At 39.0% G+C, this 17,252-nt stretch overlaps 1 protein-coding gene across 1 annotated transcript in view; it reads left to right on the top strand.

The window, feature by feature from the left end:
- Positions 1-17,252, top strand: part of cblb (Cbl proto-oncogene B, E3 ubiquitin protein ligase) — a 63,198-nt gene that overhangs the window by 31,572 nt on the left and 14,374 nt on the right. The window contains exons 7-11 of the mRNA XM_068721232.1: positions 7,483-7,620; positions 8,617-8,704; positions 10,382-10,513; positions 14,979-15,179; positions 16,629-16,823. Coding sequence (XP_068577333.1) covers positions 7,483-7,620; positions 8,617-8,704; positions 10,382-10,513; positions 14,979-15,179; positions 16,629-16,823 — 754 coding nt within the window. The remainder of the gene's footprint in view (positions 1-7,482; positions 7,621-8,616; positions 8,705-10,381; positions 10,514-14,978; positions 15,180-16,628; positions 16,824-17,252) is intronic.

Here is a 17,252-nt window from a genome sequence, read left to right as displayed (position 1 = left end):
CACTTTTGTTCATATAGCAGTACTTTTAAAATAAAAGTGCGCAATACACTACTTTTGAATTATTATTGAATTTTGCGCATAACAATCATGCAATTAATCGCGATTAAAAATTTGAATCATTGCCCAGCACTAATATGTATATACACAGTGGGTACGGAAAGTATTCAGACCCCTTTAAATTTTTCACTCTTTATTTCATTGCAGCCATTTGCTAAAATCAAAAAAGTTCATTTTATTTCTCATTAATGTACACTCAGCACCCCATCTTGACAGAAAAAAACAGAAATGTAGAAATTTTTGCAAATTTATTAAAGAAGAAAAACTGAAATATCACATTGTCATAAGTATTCAGACCCTTTGCTGTGACACTCATATTTAACTCACATGCTGTCCATTTCTTCTGATCCCCCTTGAGATGGTTCTACTCCTTCATTGGAGTCCAGCTGTGTTTAAATAAACTGATTGGACTTTAGGAAAGGCACACACCTGTCTATATAAGACCTTACAGCTCACAGTGCATGTCAGAGCAAATGAGAATCATGAGGTCGAAGGAACTGCCCAAGGAGCTCAGAGACAGAATTGTGGCAAGGCACAGATCTGGCCAAGGTTATAAAAGAATTTCTGCAGCACTCAAGGTTCCTAAGAGCACAGTGGCCTCTATAATCCTTAAAAGGAAGAAGTTTGGGACGACCAGAACTCTTCCTAGACCTGGCCGTCCAGCCAAACTGAGCAATCGTGGGAGAAGAACCTTGGTGAGAGAGGTAAAGAAGAACCCAAAGATCACTGTGGCTGAGCTCCAGAGATGCAGTAGGGAGATGGGAGAAAGTTCCACAAAGTCAACTATCACTGCAGCCCTCCACCAGTCGGGGCTTTATGGCAGAGTGGCCCAACGGAAGCCTCTCCTCAGTGCAAGACATATGAAAGCCCGCATAGAGTTTGCCAAAAAAACACATGAAGGACTCCCAGAGTATGAGAAATAAGATTCTCTGGTCTGATGAGACGAAGATTGAACTTTTTGGCGTTAATTCTAAGCAGTATGTGTGGAGAAAACCAGGCACTGCTCATCACCTGCCCAATACAATCCCAACAGTGAAACATGGTGGTGGCAGCATCATGCTATGGGGGTGTTTTTCAGCTGCAGGGACAGGACGACTGGTTGCAATTGAAGGAAAGATGAATGCGGCCAAGTACAGAGATATCCTGGAAGAAAACCTCTTCCAGAGTGCTCAGGACCTCAGACTGGGCCGAAGGTTCACCTTCCAACAAGACAATGACCCTAAGCACACAGCTTAAAAAACAAAGGAGTGGCTTCGGAACAACTCTGTGACCATTCTTGACTGGCCCAGCCAGAGCCCTGACCTAAACCCAATTGAGCATCTCTGGAGAGCCCTGAAAATGGCTGTTCACCATCCAACCTGACGGAACTGGAGAGGATCTGCAAGGAAGAATGGCAGAGGATCCCCAAATCCAGGTGTGAAAAACTTGTTGCATCATTCCCAAGAAGACTCATGGCTGTACTAGCTCAAAAGGGTGCTTCTACTCAATACTGAGCAAAGGGTCTGAATACTTATGACCATGTGATATTTCAGTTTTTCTTTTTTAATAAATTTGCAAAAATTTCTACATTTCTGTTTTTTTCTGTCAAGATGGGGTGCTGAGTGTACTTTAATGAGAAATAAAATGAACTTTTTTGATTTTAGCAAATGGCTGCAATGAAACAAAGAGTGAAAAATGTAAAGGGGTCTGAATACTTTCCGTACCCACTGTGTATATATATATATATATATATATATATATATATATATATACAGTGCTGTGAAAAAGTATTTGCCCCCTTCCTGGTTTCTTATTTTTTTGCATATTTGTCACACTTAAATGTTTCAGATCATCAAACAAATTATAATATTAGACAAAGATAACCCGAGTAAAGACAAAATGCTGTTTTTAAATGATTTAATTAAACCTGATAACTGGTTTTGTCACCCTTGGCGGCAACAAATGCAATCCAGCGTTTGCAATAACTGGCAATGAGTCTTTCATGTCGCTGTGGAAGAATTTTGGCCCACTCTTCTTTGCTGAATTGTTTCAATTCAGCCACATTGGATGGTTTTCGATCAGAAACAGCTTGTTGAAGGTCATGCCACAGCATCTCAATCAGATTTAAGTCCAGACTTTAACTAGGCCACTCCAAAACCTTCTTTTTGCTTTTTTTGAGCCATTCAGAGGTGGACTTGCTGGTGTGTTTCGGATCATTGTCCTTCTGCATAACCAAAGTGCGCTTGAGTTTGAGGTCACGAACTGATGGCTCGACATTCTCTTTCAGGATGTTCTGGTAGAGAGCAGAATTCATGGTTCCATAAATTATGGCAAGTCGTCCAGGTCCTGAAGCTGCAAAGCTACCACACTACCACCACCATGTTTGACTGTTGGTATGATGTTGTTTTTATGAAATGCGGTGTCCGTTTTACGCCAGATGTAACGGGACGCACACCTTCCAAAAAGTTCAACTTTTGTCTCGTCAGTCCACAGAATATTTGCCCAAAAGTCTCGGGGATCATCAAGATGTTTTTTGGCAAATGTGAGACGAGCCTTTGTGTTCTTTTTGGTCAGCAGTGGCTTTCGCCTTGGAACTCTCCCATGGGTGCTATTTGTGCCCAGTCTCTTTCTTATTGTTGAATCATGGACACTGATCTTAACTGAGGCGAGTGAGGCCTGCAGTTCTTTAGATGTTGTTCTGAGGTCTTTCCAGACTGGTTCATGTCAGTTACTTTGTTTCTCATCTGTTCTTGAATTTCTTTACATCGCGGCATGATGTGTTGCTTTTTGAGATCTTTTAGCCGACTTCACTTTGTCAGACAGGTTCTATTTAAGTGATTTCTTGATTCAACAGGTCTGGCAGTAATCAGGCCTGGGTGTGGCTAGTGAAATTGAACTCAGCTTTCCAAAAAATCACAGTTCATTCATGATTTATCAATGAGGGGCAATTACTTTTTCACCTAGGGCCAAGTCGGTTTGGATAGCTTTTCTCCCTTAATAAAAGAAATCATCATTTGAAAACTGCATTTTGTATTTACTCAGGTTATCTTTGTCTAATATTAAAATTAGTTTGATGATCTGAAACATTTAAGTGTGACGAATATGCAAAAAAATAAGAAACCAGGAAGGGGGCAAATACTTTTTCACAGCACTGTATGCATATATACTCTCTCTCTCTCTCTCTATACATATATATGTGTGTGTGTGTGTGTGTGTGTGTGTGTGTGTGTGTATATATATATATATATATATATATATATATATATATATGCAATTAATCGCGATTAAAAATTTGAATCATTGCCCAGCACTAATAGGTATAGGTATATATATATATATATATACCTATACACATATATATACGTGTATATATATATATATATATATATATATATATATATATATATGTATATGTATATATACGTATATATATATATATATATATATATATATATATATATATATATATATATATATACACACATGAATATAGATTAGTTGGTAGCCCCTAGCAAATAGCCTTCGAAGTCAGGCTCAAAGGCAACAGATAACAGTCATAAATAGAGAATGTTTATGAATTTGCCAAATTTGCATTTGGGATTATATGTGTCAGAAACAGGTCATGCTTTGCTGTCACACCTCCAGCCCCAGTCCACTGTCAGTAAACAAGCTTCCCAAAGCTACTTATTACTGTTAAAAACATGTCATGTCTTTGTTTAAAAACACACAACAAGAATCGGTTTCAGTGACTGAAATCCGACTGGCGGATAAATTGAAACAACAGTAGAATTATTTAAAAAAAAACAATAAAAATAAAAAAACTAGTTAGCCAGACCACCAAAAGGAGAGGCAGATGTTACAAAAATAAAAGTAATTCAGAATAGACCTCACTTATCTTTATAGAAAACAAAATTCATAATAATATACATTAAAGGCTCATATAATAATAATAATACATTTTATTTATAGAGCGCTTTTCAGAATACTCAAAGACACTTTACATTAAAATCATCATATATAAAAGCTGTACACTAAAAACATAAAACACACAATATTGGTCACACATTAAAAGCAATATGTTTATATATAGCCTCCACACTGGTCTCTGAAAGCAATGCTGACAAGCTGTTTGGTGTGGTGTTTTATTTGCCCTCCACGTGGCAAGTTCCTGGTGGGGGGAAGAAATTACCTTTAACAACAGTGCTGACTCATTGCGAGCAGCTCGTATAGCCTTGAGCTGAGCCATGCATGCCCTGTGATTAGCCAGTCTTGTGTGGCGGCATAGTAGAGCCGAGCAGAGCAGATAATGACAGGACAGAAAACGTGTTTGTGTGGGTCTGTGTGTAGTGACCGTGGAAGGGCCTGATATGCAAATGTATGGGTGCCGATCACAGAGCAAATAATGCAAATACCACTTACGACTTACACTTTCCCAAACACACTCACACAAACGCACACAGCAGTGTGGGAAAGAGCAGTCCAATGTCATAACCACTTCAACTCACTCAGACACACTCACACAAACCAGGCTGTTCTTTTTCACTGTTCATACTTATACTTATTAAAATGTAATTTGTGTAGAACCCACACGCCGATCATTGTGAGCCAGGACATGCATGGCTGTCTCTGAGGAAGTCAGGTGACATAGTATAAAGCTTTGTTTATTCTCGGACGCAGCACAATCCTCCACAAAATGCACAAAGACGTTTATGCTCCACGCACCGTTGCATTATTCTCAAAAAACGCCACGGCTAACAAATTGAATGTACTGTGAAGAAGCAAGTCCACTGGAATTGTAATTAACTGTAAACTCATATCTCATATTTATGGACTACTTTATTGCTGCTATACAAGCCCTGTAAAGAAAGAAGTCAAGTATTAAATGAAATATAATGAAACAAAGGTTGAATATCCTGGAAACAATTTGATTTGGCTGCAAATTATTTATTCAAATGTAGATTTTTTAAGACCACCAATTTTGAAAGCATCTAAAAACGAATTGTCCTTCTTTGTCAAATCCTCAGAAATGTTAATAGTGCTTCTATCAGTGAACTAATTGCGGGCGCACACACCTTGCACCGGCTTCACTACGGCGAGTATAAACAATGATTAAAGAAGACAAAGAACCAAAAGTCAACTTTGCCTTTGTTACACATTTCAACCCAAACCACAATCTTTTCTTTAATCTAAGCAAGTAGTTTGTTTCCTTTACAACAGGTCCTGTACTGCAGCGGCTTGCGCAGGCGCACTTATCGCTCATGTTGCTGGACGTTCGTAGGTGAATGCGTGAAAAATGAGAAATAACTTTGTGAAAGATATTATACATAACCGTTGTTGAGGATTCGTTGATGCCCACAACACACACACACACACACACACACACACACACACGTCTATGCATGCACAGATCTTAATGATTGGTGAAATGCTCCTCAGGATATATTGATCATATCTCAGTAACACCAAACATGGATATCACACTGACAATAATAATAACAATAATTGCTTTACTGCCTGTGGGACTGCTTGTGTGGTTGTTGAAGCATTTCATTATCATATACACAAACAGGCAGCTTTCTGTCCTCAGCTCTTCCCTTCAGAGACGGAACACAGCTTATTAGCATCAGTGAAACGGTCTGAAACTGTCAAACTATCTTCCCACGTCTCTTATCAATGGGTTTAGCTTTGTGCCTTTGTTGCTGGTGGAGGTGGGATCATACTGTGGTGAAAGCTTGCTCTAAGCCCAGTACCCGTACTGAACTGCATTTATAATACCACTTCTTTCTTCTTTTTTTTTTCTCCACATTTCTTTCACATTCAGATTGTTCCATCTTCTGCTGAGTTGTTTCCTTTGTATTCAGTTATGATTTGCACAAGGAAATCCCAAAAGCTTGAAAGAAGCAGCACAAGCACTATTGTTTGTTGCTATTTAGTTTTATAGAAAAGTCAAAGGTAGAAAGTTTATATTTCATCATAGAAAAAAAACATTGTTTTTTGGGGGCAGGGGGTTATTGGCTTATATCTCATCGAAGGGGTGAGTTGAAATTATTTCATCTGCTCTACCCTCAAGCAGTCACTCAGGTGCAATTGATCACATCAAGTCTTTGCAAGTGAATTATGAGGCAATTTAAAAAGTCTACAAGTGGTAATTACAGGGATAGACCCGTTATGGCTATTGATGAAATGATCCCAGAAAGTGTCAAATAGGAAAATGTCCTTCCTGAAATAAGACAAATCTGAAGGACAATTTACCATTCAAAGACTATTCGAAGAATGAGTTTAATGTTTATGTTTGCACCCAATAATGATAGCACATCAAGTCCTTCCAAGAACGGATCAAGATCTTCATTTGCCCTAAACAAGACTTGATTCATCTTTTTCTTTTTAAACCACCAACAGCCCGCAACACACACACACACACACACACACAGAGGTAAGACTGCAGTGTGTGTCAGGGCAACGCATTCTCACTTCCAACTCATCAAATACAGAGGCTTAGTTAGTAAAGTAATCTTGAAACTTTGACGCTCTTTTTGACGTTCCCCTCTAGTGTCAGTTTTGGATGTGTCAGGGACGGCATGTCAATGTACGCTTGTTCCATGCATAGTGCCTTTTCAAAATAAACCTCCATCTTCCCAGGAAGTTAGGTTTTGGAAACAAAACTACTTAGTTAGTATTCGGAAAAAGTTTGTGGTTGACGTTAACTTGACTAATGACTCACTTGACTAACAAATGGCTAACAAGTCACTTGACTTACGACTGACGGGACAAAATAAGTCGACGATGACTTTTAGTTTCACACAGGACATGATCAACGTTCTCCTTGGTGAAAGTCCTGTGTTTGTTTGACACACCCGCCCTAAGCGGACTATCACATTTTTTACTACGTAAGCTTCTCTGAGCTTCTAATAATGACGTGGATGGGTTTCCATTGGAGTAATTTTAAAGCCTGCAAACCATTTACAAATGGTGCGATTGAAACGATTAGAGCTTGTCTTATTTGTTGTGACAGTTTTTGAAGTGCAGCTCAACCATACTGTTTTTTGTGTGGTATGATTAAATATATTAAATCCCATTTAGACCTGATGTATTTGTGTTCTCCCTGAGATCTTTGAATAGATGAATCCCATGAATATAATCCAGGAAAGTGTGACCACAGAAAAGAAAGACCAGATTAAGATATTAGCTTATCATTTCATTTTATCTTAATTATGATATGATTCAGTATGTTAACAAGTTGCCTATTTGTGACTGGTCAATGTTCGATCAGTTTTAACATTATTATAATAAAAACACAGCTATTTCAGTGTTCTTGATATAATACCACAGAAAACTTGACTTTCAAATTGAGTTATATTGCTTTAAACATTACTATTTGTTCTACATGTTTGGTTTTGCAGCTTGTGTGTGTGAACCATGCACTTCTGTCTTCTCTCTAATTAACAGTTACATCTTCAGACTGAGTTGTACGCGGCTGGGCCAGTGGGCCATCGGCTATGTGACCAATGACAGCAACATACTGCAGACCATCCCCCACAACAAACCGCTGTTCCAGGCCCTCATTGATGGCTACAGGGAGGGCTTGTACGTAACCTATCATATACTCACACACACTCTCTCCCTCTCTAGCTCAGTCTCTCTTTGTATATTGATCAGTTGTGCTAAACTCTACTCTGTTAATGTGCTGTATTCAATTGAAATATGATCAACTGCTGTGTCTCAATCAGTCACATCTGTTTTGCATGGTCTTCAAATGTCTCTCACTAGACTAGAGTGTGGTGTCTTTTCTGAAAGCCACTTCCTAGGTAAAACGTGTACATTTTTTGTCTCCGGCGGAGAGGGGGTTGTCTCTCAGCCTCAAGTGGTTCTGCGAGACTATCTGTTCCAATCATACCTGATAGTCTGACAGGACCCCAGACAAATCAAACATGCTTTCCACCATCTAGTGTGTAGCATTTCGCTTCCTCAGCCATGAAACGCAGCTGGCTGAGACTGTGTTTTCTTACAAGTCCACTTTTGTGGGGGGGGGGTGAAGTACCTCAGTTTTTGATCAAGCAGGGAGACGGCAGAAACTTTAGGGGAAGTTTTCATCAGTCGCTTTTTCAAATGTCAATCACTGTGTTTCTAGCCAGGCTTGTAAATGCTGAATTCATTTTCAACAATGACTGTAATTGGAGAATGGTTTCTGCTCAGTTCTGTAATAATTGCTGATCACTTTTGATTCCATGCAGAAAGAGATATTACTAACTCATATATATATATTTTTGTACATTTAAGACCTATAACACTGATAGTGATTTTGTTTTCTGTAACATCTGATCATAATTGATATTTCGTGTCAGTCAGAAATGAGGATTAATGAATGTCTCTGTAAGCATTCAAAGTACAACTATTACTGCTTTTGGTTCTACTACTAGTCATTGTGAGTATTTGTATTTCATCGGATTCAAGGATAATTTTTTGTCATTATGCAACACAGGGTTGAACATTTATGAGATATTTACATGTTTGCATGTGTAGAATATCTTGCTGTGTGTTTGTTGCTCTGAGTTTAATTAAACCTTTTTTTTCCATTCACAGCTACCTGTTTCCTGATGGTCGCAGTTACAATCCTGACCTCACTGGTTTATGTGAGCCAACGCCTCATGATCACATCAAAGTGACACAAGTGGGTTTGTTTGTGTGTCTAAAAAACATACTCCATCTGGATAAGCAGAGTAATGTTCATGGTTCCCACTGGTCATGGAATTCCTTAGCCTCCCAAAGCCAGAATACATCATGTAATCTCAGGCTCCCTTATGACATTTAAATGTGGAAACTGTCTGAACCTGCCTGAACTTGACCAAATATGTTGCAGACCAAAAAAAGAGACATGAAATGTGTTGTGAAATGTATTTATACAGTTTAAAGTTACAGGGACAGCATTATTAGACATTTCTGTAAATGTGCCAGTTCAGCAATGTTGGCTAATTTTCCACTCTAGTTCCAGGGCAGATGTAGTGACAGAACACATGAAATCCACCAATTCAGGAATAGCGTTACTTATATCAAAACACACTTCTCAAAAACACACAAAATTTAGCATTTGTCCTACTTCATTACTTTTTTTTGTCTCAAGTGTTTTCAGAAAGGGATTTCTGTGCACAGTGAGGCTTGAACTTGATGATCTTTCCAGAAGTGCCATCACAGTTTAAAAATGACCAGTGATAGCGTAGCTAGTGGTGTGTTCATCCAATCAGTTGTAGTGTTGATGTTTCAGAGAAATGATTGTGTTTTACTGTCCGCCTACTATTAATTATTAATGATGACTGTCTTAAGCATATTTTTATAAGCCTGACAAGATGATAATGTGCAAAGAGAAAATGTTCAGCTACAGTTGTGTGGCTGGGAATTTCTGATTTTGTGACATTTTTAAAAGTGTATTCCAAACAGAGAGTCAGTGAACATGAGAGGATTTTAGATATGGATATATAAATTGTTTTCATATGATTTTTTTGAAGAGATTTTACCTTAACTGAGATGAAAATCAGACCATTTTGACAGCAGCATTAACTGGGGCATTATCACAATACACTTTGGGGGGTAAAGTATCAATTATGTGTATATGGATTCTAGTTGTCGAGATTAGCCATGATAAGAGCTGGTTGAATTCTCTAAAAGCTAAGGAAATCTCCGTTAGCATAGGGAACACTGGACCATCTGTTACCAAGGGAAAGGAGTTAATGCCTTCAACAATACAATCAACATGACCGACAACCATTTTGTTTCTCTTTTGTGACTGTTAGTCTACATTCCTTTTTTGATTTAAATTCCAACATGGGTAATGAAGTCAACAAAACAAATTAAGTACACATGGTACACGTGTTGTTAGTTGTTCATCTTTGAAACATTGTAGTTTCACTACAGCAGATCCACGTCAATGACAGCCACCTTTGCATCATTTACGTAGCCTAGTGTAAGTGCTGTCACATTCTCTCAGCACAGCTGTTGTCTTTCCTTAAGTCCTAAGAAGAAGTACATTAAGCATTCATCATTTTAACTCTATGGTCATAACAGCTTAACCTTTTGTGCAACACTATTCAGGATATGTGTTTCAAAATGTTTTAAAATGTCAGTTTAGTTGTTAAGTTTCTAAATATTTCTCCAGACCTCTGGAGGGTTGGGTCCGGTTCTTTATTAGTGTTGGGAAGTCCTGAAAAACTGAGTTTAACATGGCGTGGCATGGTGGGAAGCTTGCACTGTATGCATACTGTATTTGTGTCTTTATGTTTTTGTGTATGTTCTCTTGTATATTTTGATACGTGCATCACTTGATGACTAACAGCAGTTTGCTCTGCCTGAACAGGAGCAGTATGAGCTGTACTGTGAGATGGGCTCCACCTTCCAGCTATGCAAGATCTGTGCTGAGAACGACAAAGACGTCAAGATCGAACCCTGCGGTCACCTTATGTGTACTTCCTGTCTAACGGCCTGGCAGGTATTGTAATGAAACCATACTGCATAAACTCATTTTGAGAGCTAATCGTTGAACAAATAGGTGCATGGGGGCACAGGTGTGGTTGTTTGCAAATATTAAAGTTGGTTCTTAATATCGATCAAATTTAAATCGATGAAATCATCAATAGATATTGATAATTCCGGGTCACCAAAATGATGTAGGTGCTGTAGCCCAAAAAGGCATTCAAATGCATCTAATGTAAGCTCAGCTGCTATTTTGAGTGAGTGATGAGTCCCAACAGTGGCTTTGGCCATTACACATGCACGTGAGATATTGTAGGTTAATGCCAGTTTCTGTACATCCTGATCATCACATCCTCTCTGTCTCTCTTTGCAATATTCTGTCCATGAAAACCTCACATGTAAGATCTGACATTTTTTTCTTGACAATTGATTAGCAACTCAAAAATATAAATGAGAAAAGACTAATGTATAATAGAAGCAGCTTTCAGCCTCTAGTGCAAGTTAAAGGTAAAAAGAAAATAACTCCCTCCGTCCCTCACTTCCTCGCTGTGTCTTTGCGTCTGTCCTAATCAAATTTCCACATATCAGTCAGTAGCGGATGTGAAAACTGAGCAAGTGCACACAGTATATTCCAGTAATTCTGCATTTGTTTTTCTACTTCCGGCTGAGTGCTATTTTTTGTGACTTGAGCACACTGTCCTGCACTGATGTTGTGCTCATTGTGCTCAGAAGCTGTGCCAGCAAAGTGTGTTTATAATTACCTTCCCCTGATGAGTCATTAGCATGGAGTCCAGAGACTCTGTCCTCCCCCCTCTCCTTTGCGTGGGACTTTAGTGTTGCAGTCTAAGAGAGATGGCTCTGCCGATATGTACCACTTCTGCACTGACACTGATGTTATTGATCTCTGGCAGGGACACACATACACATTCTCTCCCCAGCTCTGGACACAATACCAAGAACCTGTCCTGCATACCATTCTGTATCAAGGTTTTTTTTTTGTAATAATTCTCAGAGTTGTTTAAATCAAAGACTTCTAGTCAACAGACATATAAGGCCTTATGTGTATGGAAGTGTTCACTGGAGTCATTCTGTTTTGTAACTGAAATAGTTTAAAGTAGAGACCAACATCATATCTTTCATTGTTTATATTGGTGCATTATGTGTATTTTTTTACATATACTCCCAACATCTACTTTAGATGTTTGGCAGCGGAGCTTTTGCAAGGGAGTGCATGGAAGATGATTCATAGGACAATGAGTCAAGGTTTTATACAGTGCTAGAATAGTTTCCATTTATCATGAGCCTTTAGTTTGCATTGTGTTAGTCAGACTAGTTGATGAAACACATTCCATACCATTCAAACATGTTCAAATGCATTGCACTTTATGTGTCGCTTACCAAACAGTGTCTTTTGATGCAAATGTGATAAGTCACTCCAGTAGCTTCTGTGATAATGCAGTCAGGCTGTGCTGAATGTCACAGGAAGTCATACTCAGTGGTATTTTCATAGATGTTTTGCTAATCTTCTAAAAACTCTCAATCAAATTATTATCACAAGAATAGTTCCTTAAAAAGGGCTTAAATGGAGATATATGGTCCACAGAATTTATATTAAAGGCTCTTTGACATGAGAGGTCTTGAAAAACCTTGATTTAAGTGTTTGAGCAGCTTTTGGAGCACAAACACACACACACACACACACACACACACACACACACACACACACACACACACACACACACACACACACACTAATGTTTGGCTTGCTGCTCTGTTTTCAAGAGGTTCACTTTTATGCCTACAAAGCTGGAAAGCTTTTTTTGGGGGGCTTTACTCTGAACATAGCTGAAGGTTTAGTAAATGAACACAGTCTTTCCAGAGTTCAGTCCTGTACTCTGTAAACCGTGGGACTTGGCAGCACCCGCATTACCAGTGTTTGTTCATCATACTTCCTGTTATGACAACTCAAGTGACTCCGCCTCCTCCACAACCCCAGTCAGTAATTGAGTGACGTCTGCCGGGGTGTGTGTGTGTGTGTGTGTGTGTGTGTGTGTGTGTGTGTGTGTGTGTGTGTGTGTGTGTGTGTGTGTGTGTATGTGTGTGTGTATGCTTCAAGAATGAAGTATTTTCCTACCCATTAATGACATAATGAGTCATAGAGAGAGGGAACCCTCCTACCCAATGGCAGTGAGTAACCCAGCACCGGTCAGTTCAGGTCATTGACTCAGTGGTGGTTCCCTATCTTTCCTCTCACTCTGTATATTAGTCAGCTGGGGTGAATCAGAAATACACTCTTCACTCACAGCTGGCTGATGATCTATGTAATTCCACATCCTGTTTGTTTTTGATCTCTGCACAGTGTGAGGGGGTTCCCTTGTTCTAGCCATTGGGCATATGTCTGAATTCAACATTGTCTTGATGCAAATAGAGGCAGAATGTTTGACTTTGAACTTTGTAATCTTTCCATATTTGGTGACTTTCTGGTGAACATCGAGACATATGAGCAAACTTAACCCAACCTAAAAGCTGCTCTAATCCATATCTTCATTTTAACAATGGATTAAATGACCATACAAAAACAAAGCAGGGGCACAATCTTAAGTGTGTCTTATCTGCCAAAATAAGCAGCAGATGTTTGTTTCAACAAAGTTCACTATTTACATTAAATCTGCAAATGAAGACCACATTGTATTGGTGGTAAACATGTCAAATTTTACAAATACATTGAACAGACTCCCTTAAAAAAAGAGCAGTTTTTCAATTAAGGCTGTCTACATCAAATAAGTAACATTTTGTGCTGCCTTGTAAATTCTGCATTAGATGTGAGATCTTTTTTTGTGTAAAAAGCAGTCAGTTTGTCCTGACATGTTGCAGTACGGGCATAAAGGCTACTCTTTGTCTATAAATTCTGTGCCTTGATAATAGCGATTAAAGTCAGACCCACAGATAAGTGCAGCCCACTCTGTCACACACAGTTATTCTTTACTGTAAATCATTCATTTCCCACCCATATTCATAATTTCACTCAGTTCTGTTGAATAACACATCTCTCGATGCTTTCCTGGCACAGAATAGAAGGTTTAATCACTACTTCAAGGTGTGTTTCTCTAGCCGTCTCAGTTGCTCACTCTCTAAATTTGAACGGTAACATATATTTTATGTTACCCAATGCATACAAACAATATGTATCAGTGTTGTACAGAAAGCTTCAGCTCTACTGAGCGTTTTAGCATCTATGAGCTCATTGTTTTGGTTTTAAGGCTCACAACTTCTGTTCACTATTTAGCATTTAGCAGCTAAGGAGCCAAAAATTAGAGAGTGGACATGATGGAGACCAAAACAGAGCTAAAATGAGAATGAATATTGGACTGTTGCTAGGTGAATCCATGACTCTAAATGAATGTTGTCATTGCTCACACTGTCTACTGGGTCGATAAATAGGCAACTGTTAAGGAACACATTCAAAAAATTAACTTTATGAAGTGATGATAGGACAATGTTGACTGCTTGTCTTCAAAAGCAAAAAATCAATGCAGGTTTCAGTGTTTAGACATCAAAATGACATATGATAGTAGGCCACTACAGTATATTTGAACATGTTAGTGTAGTTCATTTGAAACAATGGTTTTTGAACTAGACATCTAAAAGTATTCATTGTTTAACCAGTTTAGCCCAGTTGTATACTTGACGTCTGGACGTGCAAGTTGCTAAATCAGGGGTGAATATATCAACACCCTGTTGAACAAAAGGAAAGTTTTCTATCTATTTCAGAGCAGAAGTTACGCTGGAGAGGTTTCCCCTTCACCATGACAGAAGTTCCAGAGCAGTTTGTTTTAGGTTGTCTCTTCAATTGAGTCTGTTGCTAAACAGTATGGTTTTCTTCAGTGTCTATGACCATCACATCATCTCCTCCCCTGTCTGGGTTCCCTTCCTTTTAACCTCCCACTCCTTCCTTTCTCCACCCACTCTAATTCGGATTACATTTCAAACATGCCTTGAGTGCGTCACTCGCCAAGTCCCCAACCATATGGCCACCACAAACGCTGCTTTGTTCTCTGTAAATATTGTCTGCCTTTGATTGTAGCCCCTGAGTCAGTGGAGTGAGATACAATAAAAACCAAAACCTCTATTATCCTCTTATTTATGACCCCTGTTTGACAGGAGCTGCCATGTGGAATATGTACATGTGGCCAATGAATGGTGTAAAGTTGCAAAACAGTTTTCCCTGGAGAGGATCTACACAAACATGTGTCCAGTGTCCGGGGAAATGAGAGTAAGATACAAGGCACTAGTGCAGCACATAACCGTAACCATGCGTATCCCAGCTGTGTGCAGGAACCGCCTTCCTGCTTGACGGCCCAAGTGATTCCTCATGTTCTACGTTTATGGGGTCAATGGGGTTACCAATGTCACACCCTTGTCTGTGTGTATTTTCTGGACATATCCTGTTTCATGCAAACTCTTTCCCTTATCTGTTGCAGGAATCAGATGGTCAGGGTTGTCCGTTCTGTCGTTGTGAGATCAAAGGCACAGAGCCCATCATTGTGGATCCCTTTGACCCACGCAATGAGGGCAACAGGTGCTTTTTCCTGGACCAGCACAGCTGCCCCTTGCTGGAGCTGGATGATGAGGAAGACCGAGAGGACTGCCTGGTCATGAATGGACTGGCCAACATCAGGAAGGTAAAGACTTTTGTTTTGTTACTAGTAATACAGGAAATAGTCCAGGGACATATTTCAATCAGGAGAGACAAGTCAGATGAAGAAAAGATAATAGTTTATTATTAACGGACCATACCAAACATATCAATGTGATGATAAAGTCTTCAGTCTTTGGTGCTTGGACTCTACATGGAGATTTGTAATGGATGGGCTTCTGCTCTGAGTCCAGACACTGGTGGTGGTGGCTGATGATAGAATGATGAGTTGGTGAAGATGATAGAATCTGATGAAGATTGGGAGGAGATGGGGAGGTGGAGGGTTATGTAACAGCAGCACGAACGTACTGAAGGTAGAGAGACAATCATATTTAAAAGAGACAGCAGCAAGATGATAGGCTAATGATGTCATTGTTTCATTGTGCTATTGGATGAAGAGACCAGCTGATCTAAACTGCTGACATCATGACCGACAGCCTTGAGCAATAGACAGCAGGGAAATAATGAGTGAGCATGAGGAGTGATTGGCAGATGTATGAGAAATGAACTACGGGCTTAGGCATGCAAGAGTATAGTCTTCTTGTTTGAACTTATGCTGGAGCTTCATTTGTCAAACTTCTAAGAATTACACTTAATAATGCTCTGATGCATTTTTTTGAGGGTAAAGAGTGCTTCACTGACTGAATAAGACACAAGGATTGACCCTACATGTACATGTACATCTTAATTCATTGATATGTTATTCTGCAAAAACATGTGGTTTCAAGGGATAAAAAGTATATTTTATTTGTGTGAAATCTTTAATATCTCTGGTATAAATTAAAACTTGAAATACACATTCTAATATATGATATAAAACAGTGTGGATTAGATAACAGGATGTTTGGAACAATGAGGAATTTCTGGTAGACGAGCTACACTAGAGAAAAAATATATAAGGAGAATTTAGAAACACATGAAAAGTGATACCAAACAAAATCAGTGCGATCTTTATTTTTGTTGTTTGCACTTCTGATAAATGCAAAAAATAAAATGTAGTAGCTTCTTATAAAATGTTCAAATCAAATAGATCTGCAAAAACGACATATTACATATCAGCTAACACATCAGTCATGATAACCAATGATTTTGTACAGTCAGTCCAGAACATGTTGGTGTGCTCTCATCTCTGTTTCTGTACTGAAGTCATCTTGGTCTGCTCTTATTTAAGACACCTCTGGAGCTCTCTTCAATTTAAGAGCATTTGTCTTAAGGATTTGATCAAATACTTTTATTAAAAATTCTTAGGAGCAAAAGTGAAAGATTTCTACTTTTATCTTTCACTTTCTACTTTCTAATTTTACTTTTAGCAGTTGGACAAATACCAACAGATGATTAAGTCTCTTACAACACTTCAACAAAACAACAGCTGGTCCTAAATGACTAAACACCTGTTTAAGTACAGTGTATGTAAAGTATGTACTTTTTCTCTCAGCACTGTGCAGAGCGTCAGAACTCGCCCATGGTGTCTCCCAGCTCTTCACCTGTCAACCAACACAGAAAGGTCCATGGAGGAGACCTCAGCCACTGTGTCCAGCACCTCGGCCTTCCCCCTGTCCCGCCACGACTCGACCTCATTCAGAAGGGTGCCATCCGCTCCCCATCCGCCAGTCCCACCGTCTCCCCTAAGGTTCAGTCACAGCATTCGCCAGATACAGAGAAAAATGGTTCACTACTATTTTCTTGCTGATATTCACTGAAGTTATAACTAAAGTCATGAAAGTTTAAAAAGTGCTTCACAGTATGGTTTGAAAACAAGACTAATTGACATCAGTATGATTGAAACATAGGACACAAACACTGTTGTAGGTCAAAGGAAGAAACAACCCTACATTTAGGCTGCACAAGGCCACAAATATCTTCATTATTTATTTATTTTATTATTTTATTACCAAGACATCATGTTATATGACAATTGTTCAGTTATTCTGTGTAGCTGGTAGTAGCTGGTAGAGGTGGAAATGGTTGGTTCAAGGCCAAAAGTTAAAGATACAGTTTTATATCATAGCTCTAGCATGCCAAGATATGTGACCATACCGAATACCAAAATCTTTGAATG

Source organism: Cebidichthys violaceus, unplaced genomic scaffold (genome assembly GCF_023349555.1).
Source record: "Cebidichthys violaceus isolate CVI_PGR_0920_01 unplaced genomic scaffold, fCebVio1.0.p SCAF_27, whole genome shotgun sequence".
Lineage (NCBI taxonomy): Eukaryota > Metazoa > Chordata > Actinopteri > Perciformes > Stichaeidae > Cebidichthys > Cebidichthys violaceus.
This window is presented reverse-complemented; position numbering and strand designations above follow the sequence as displayed.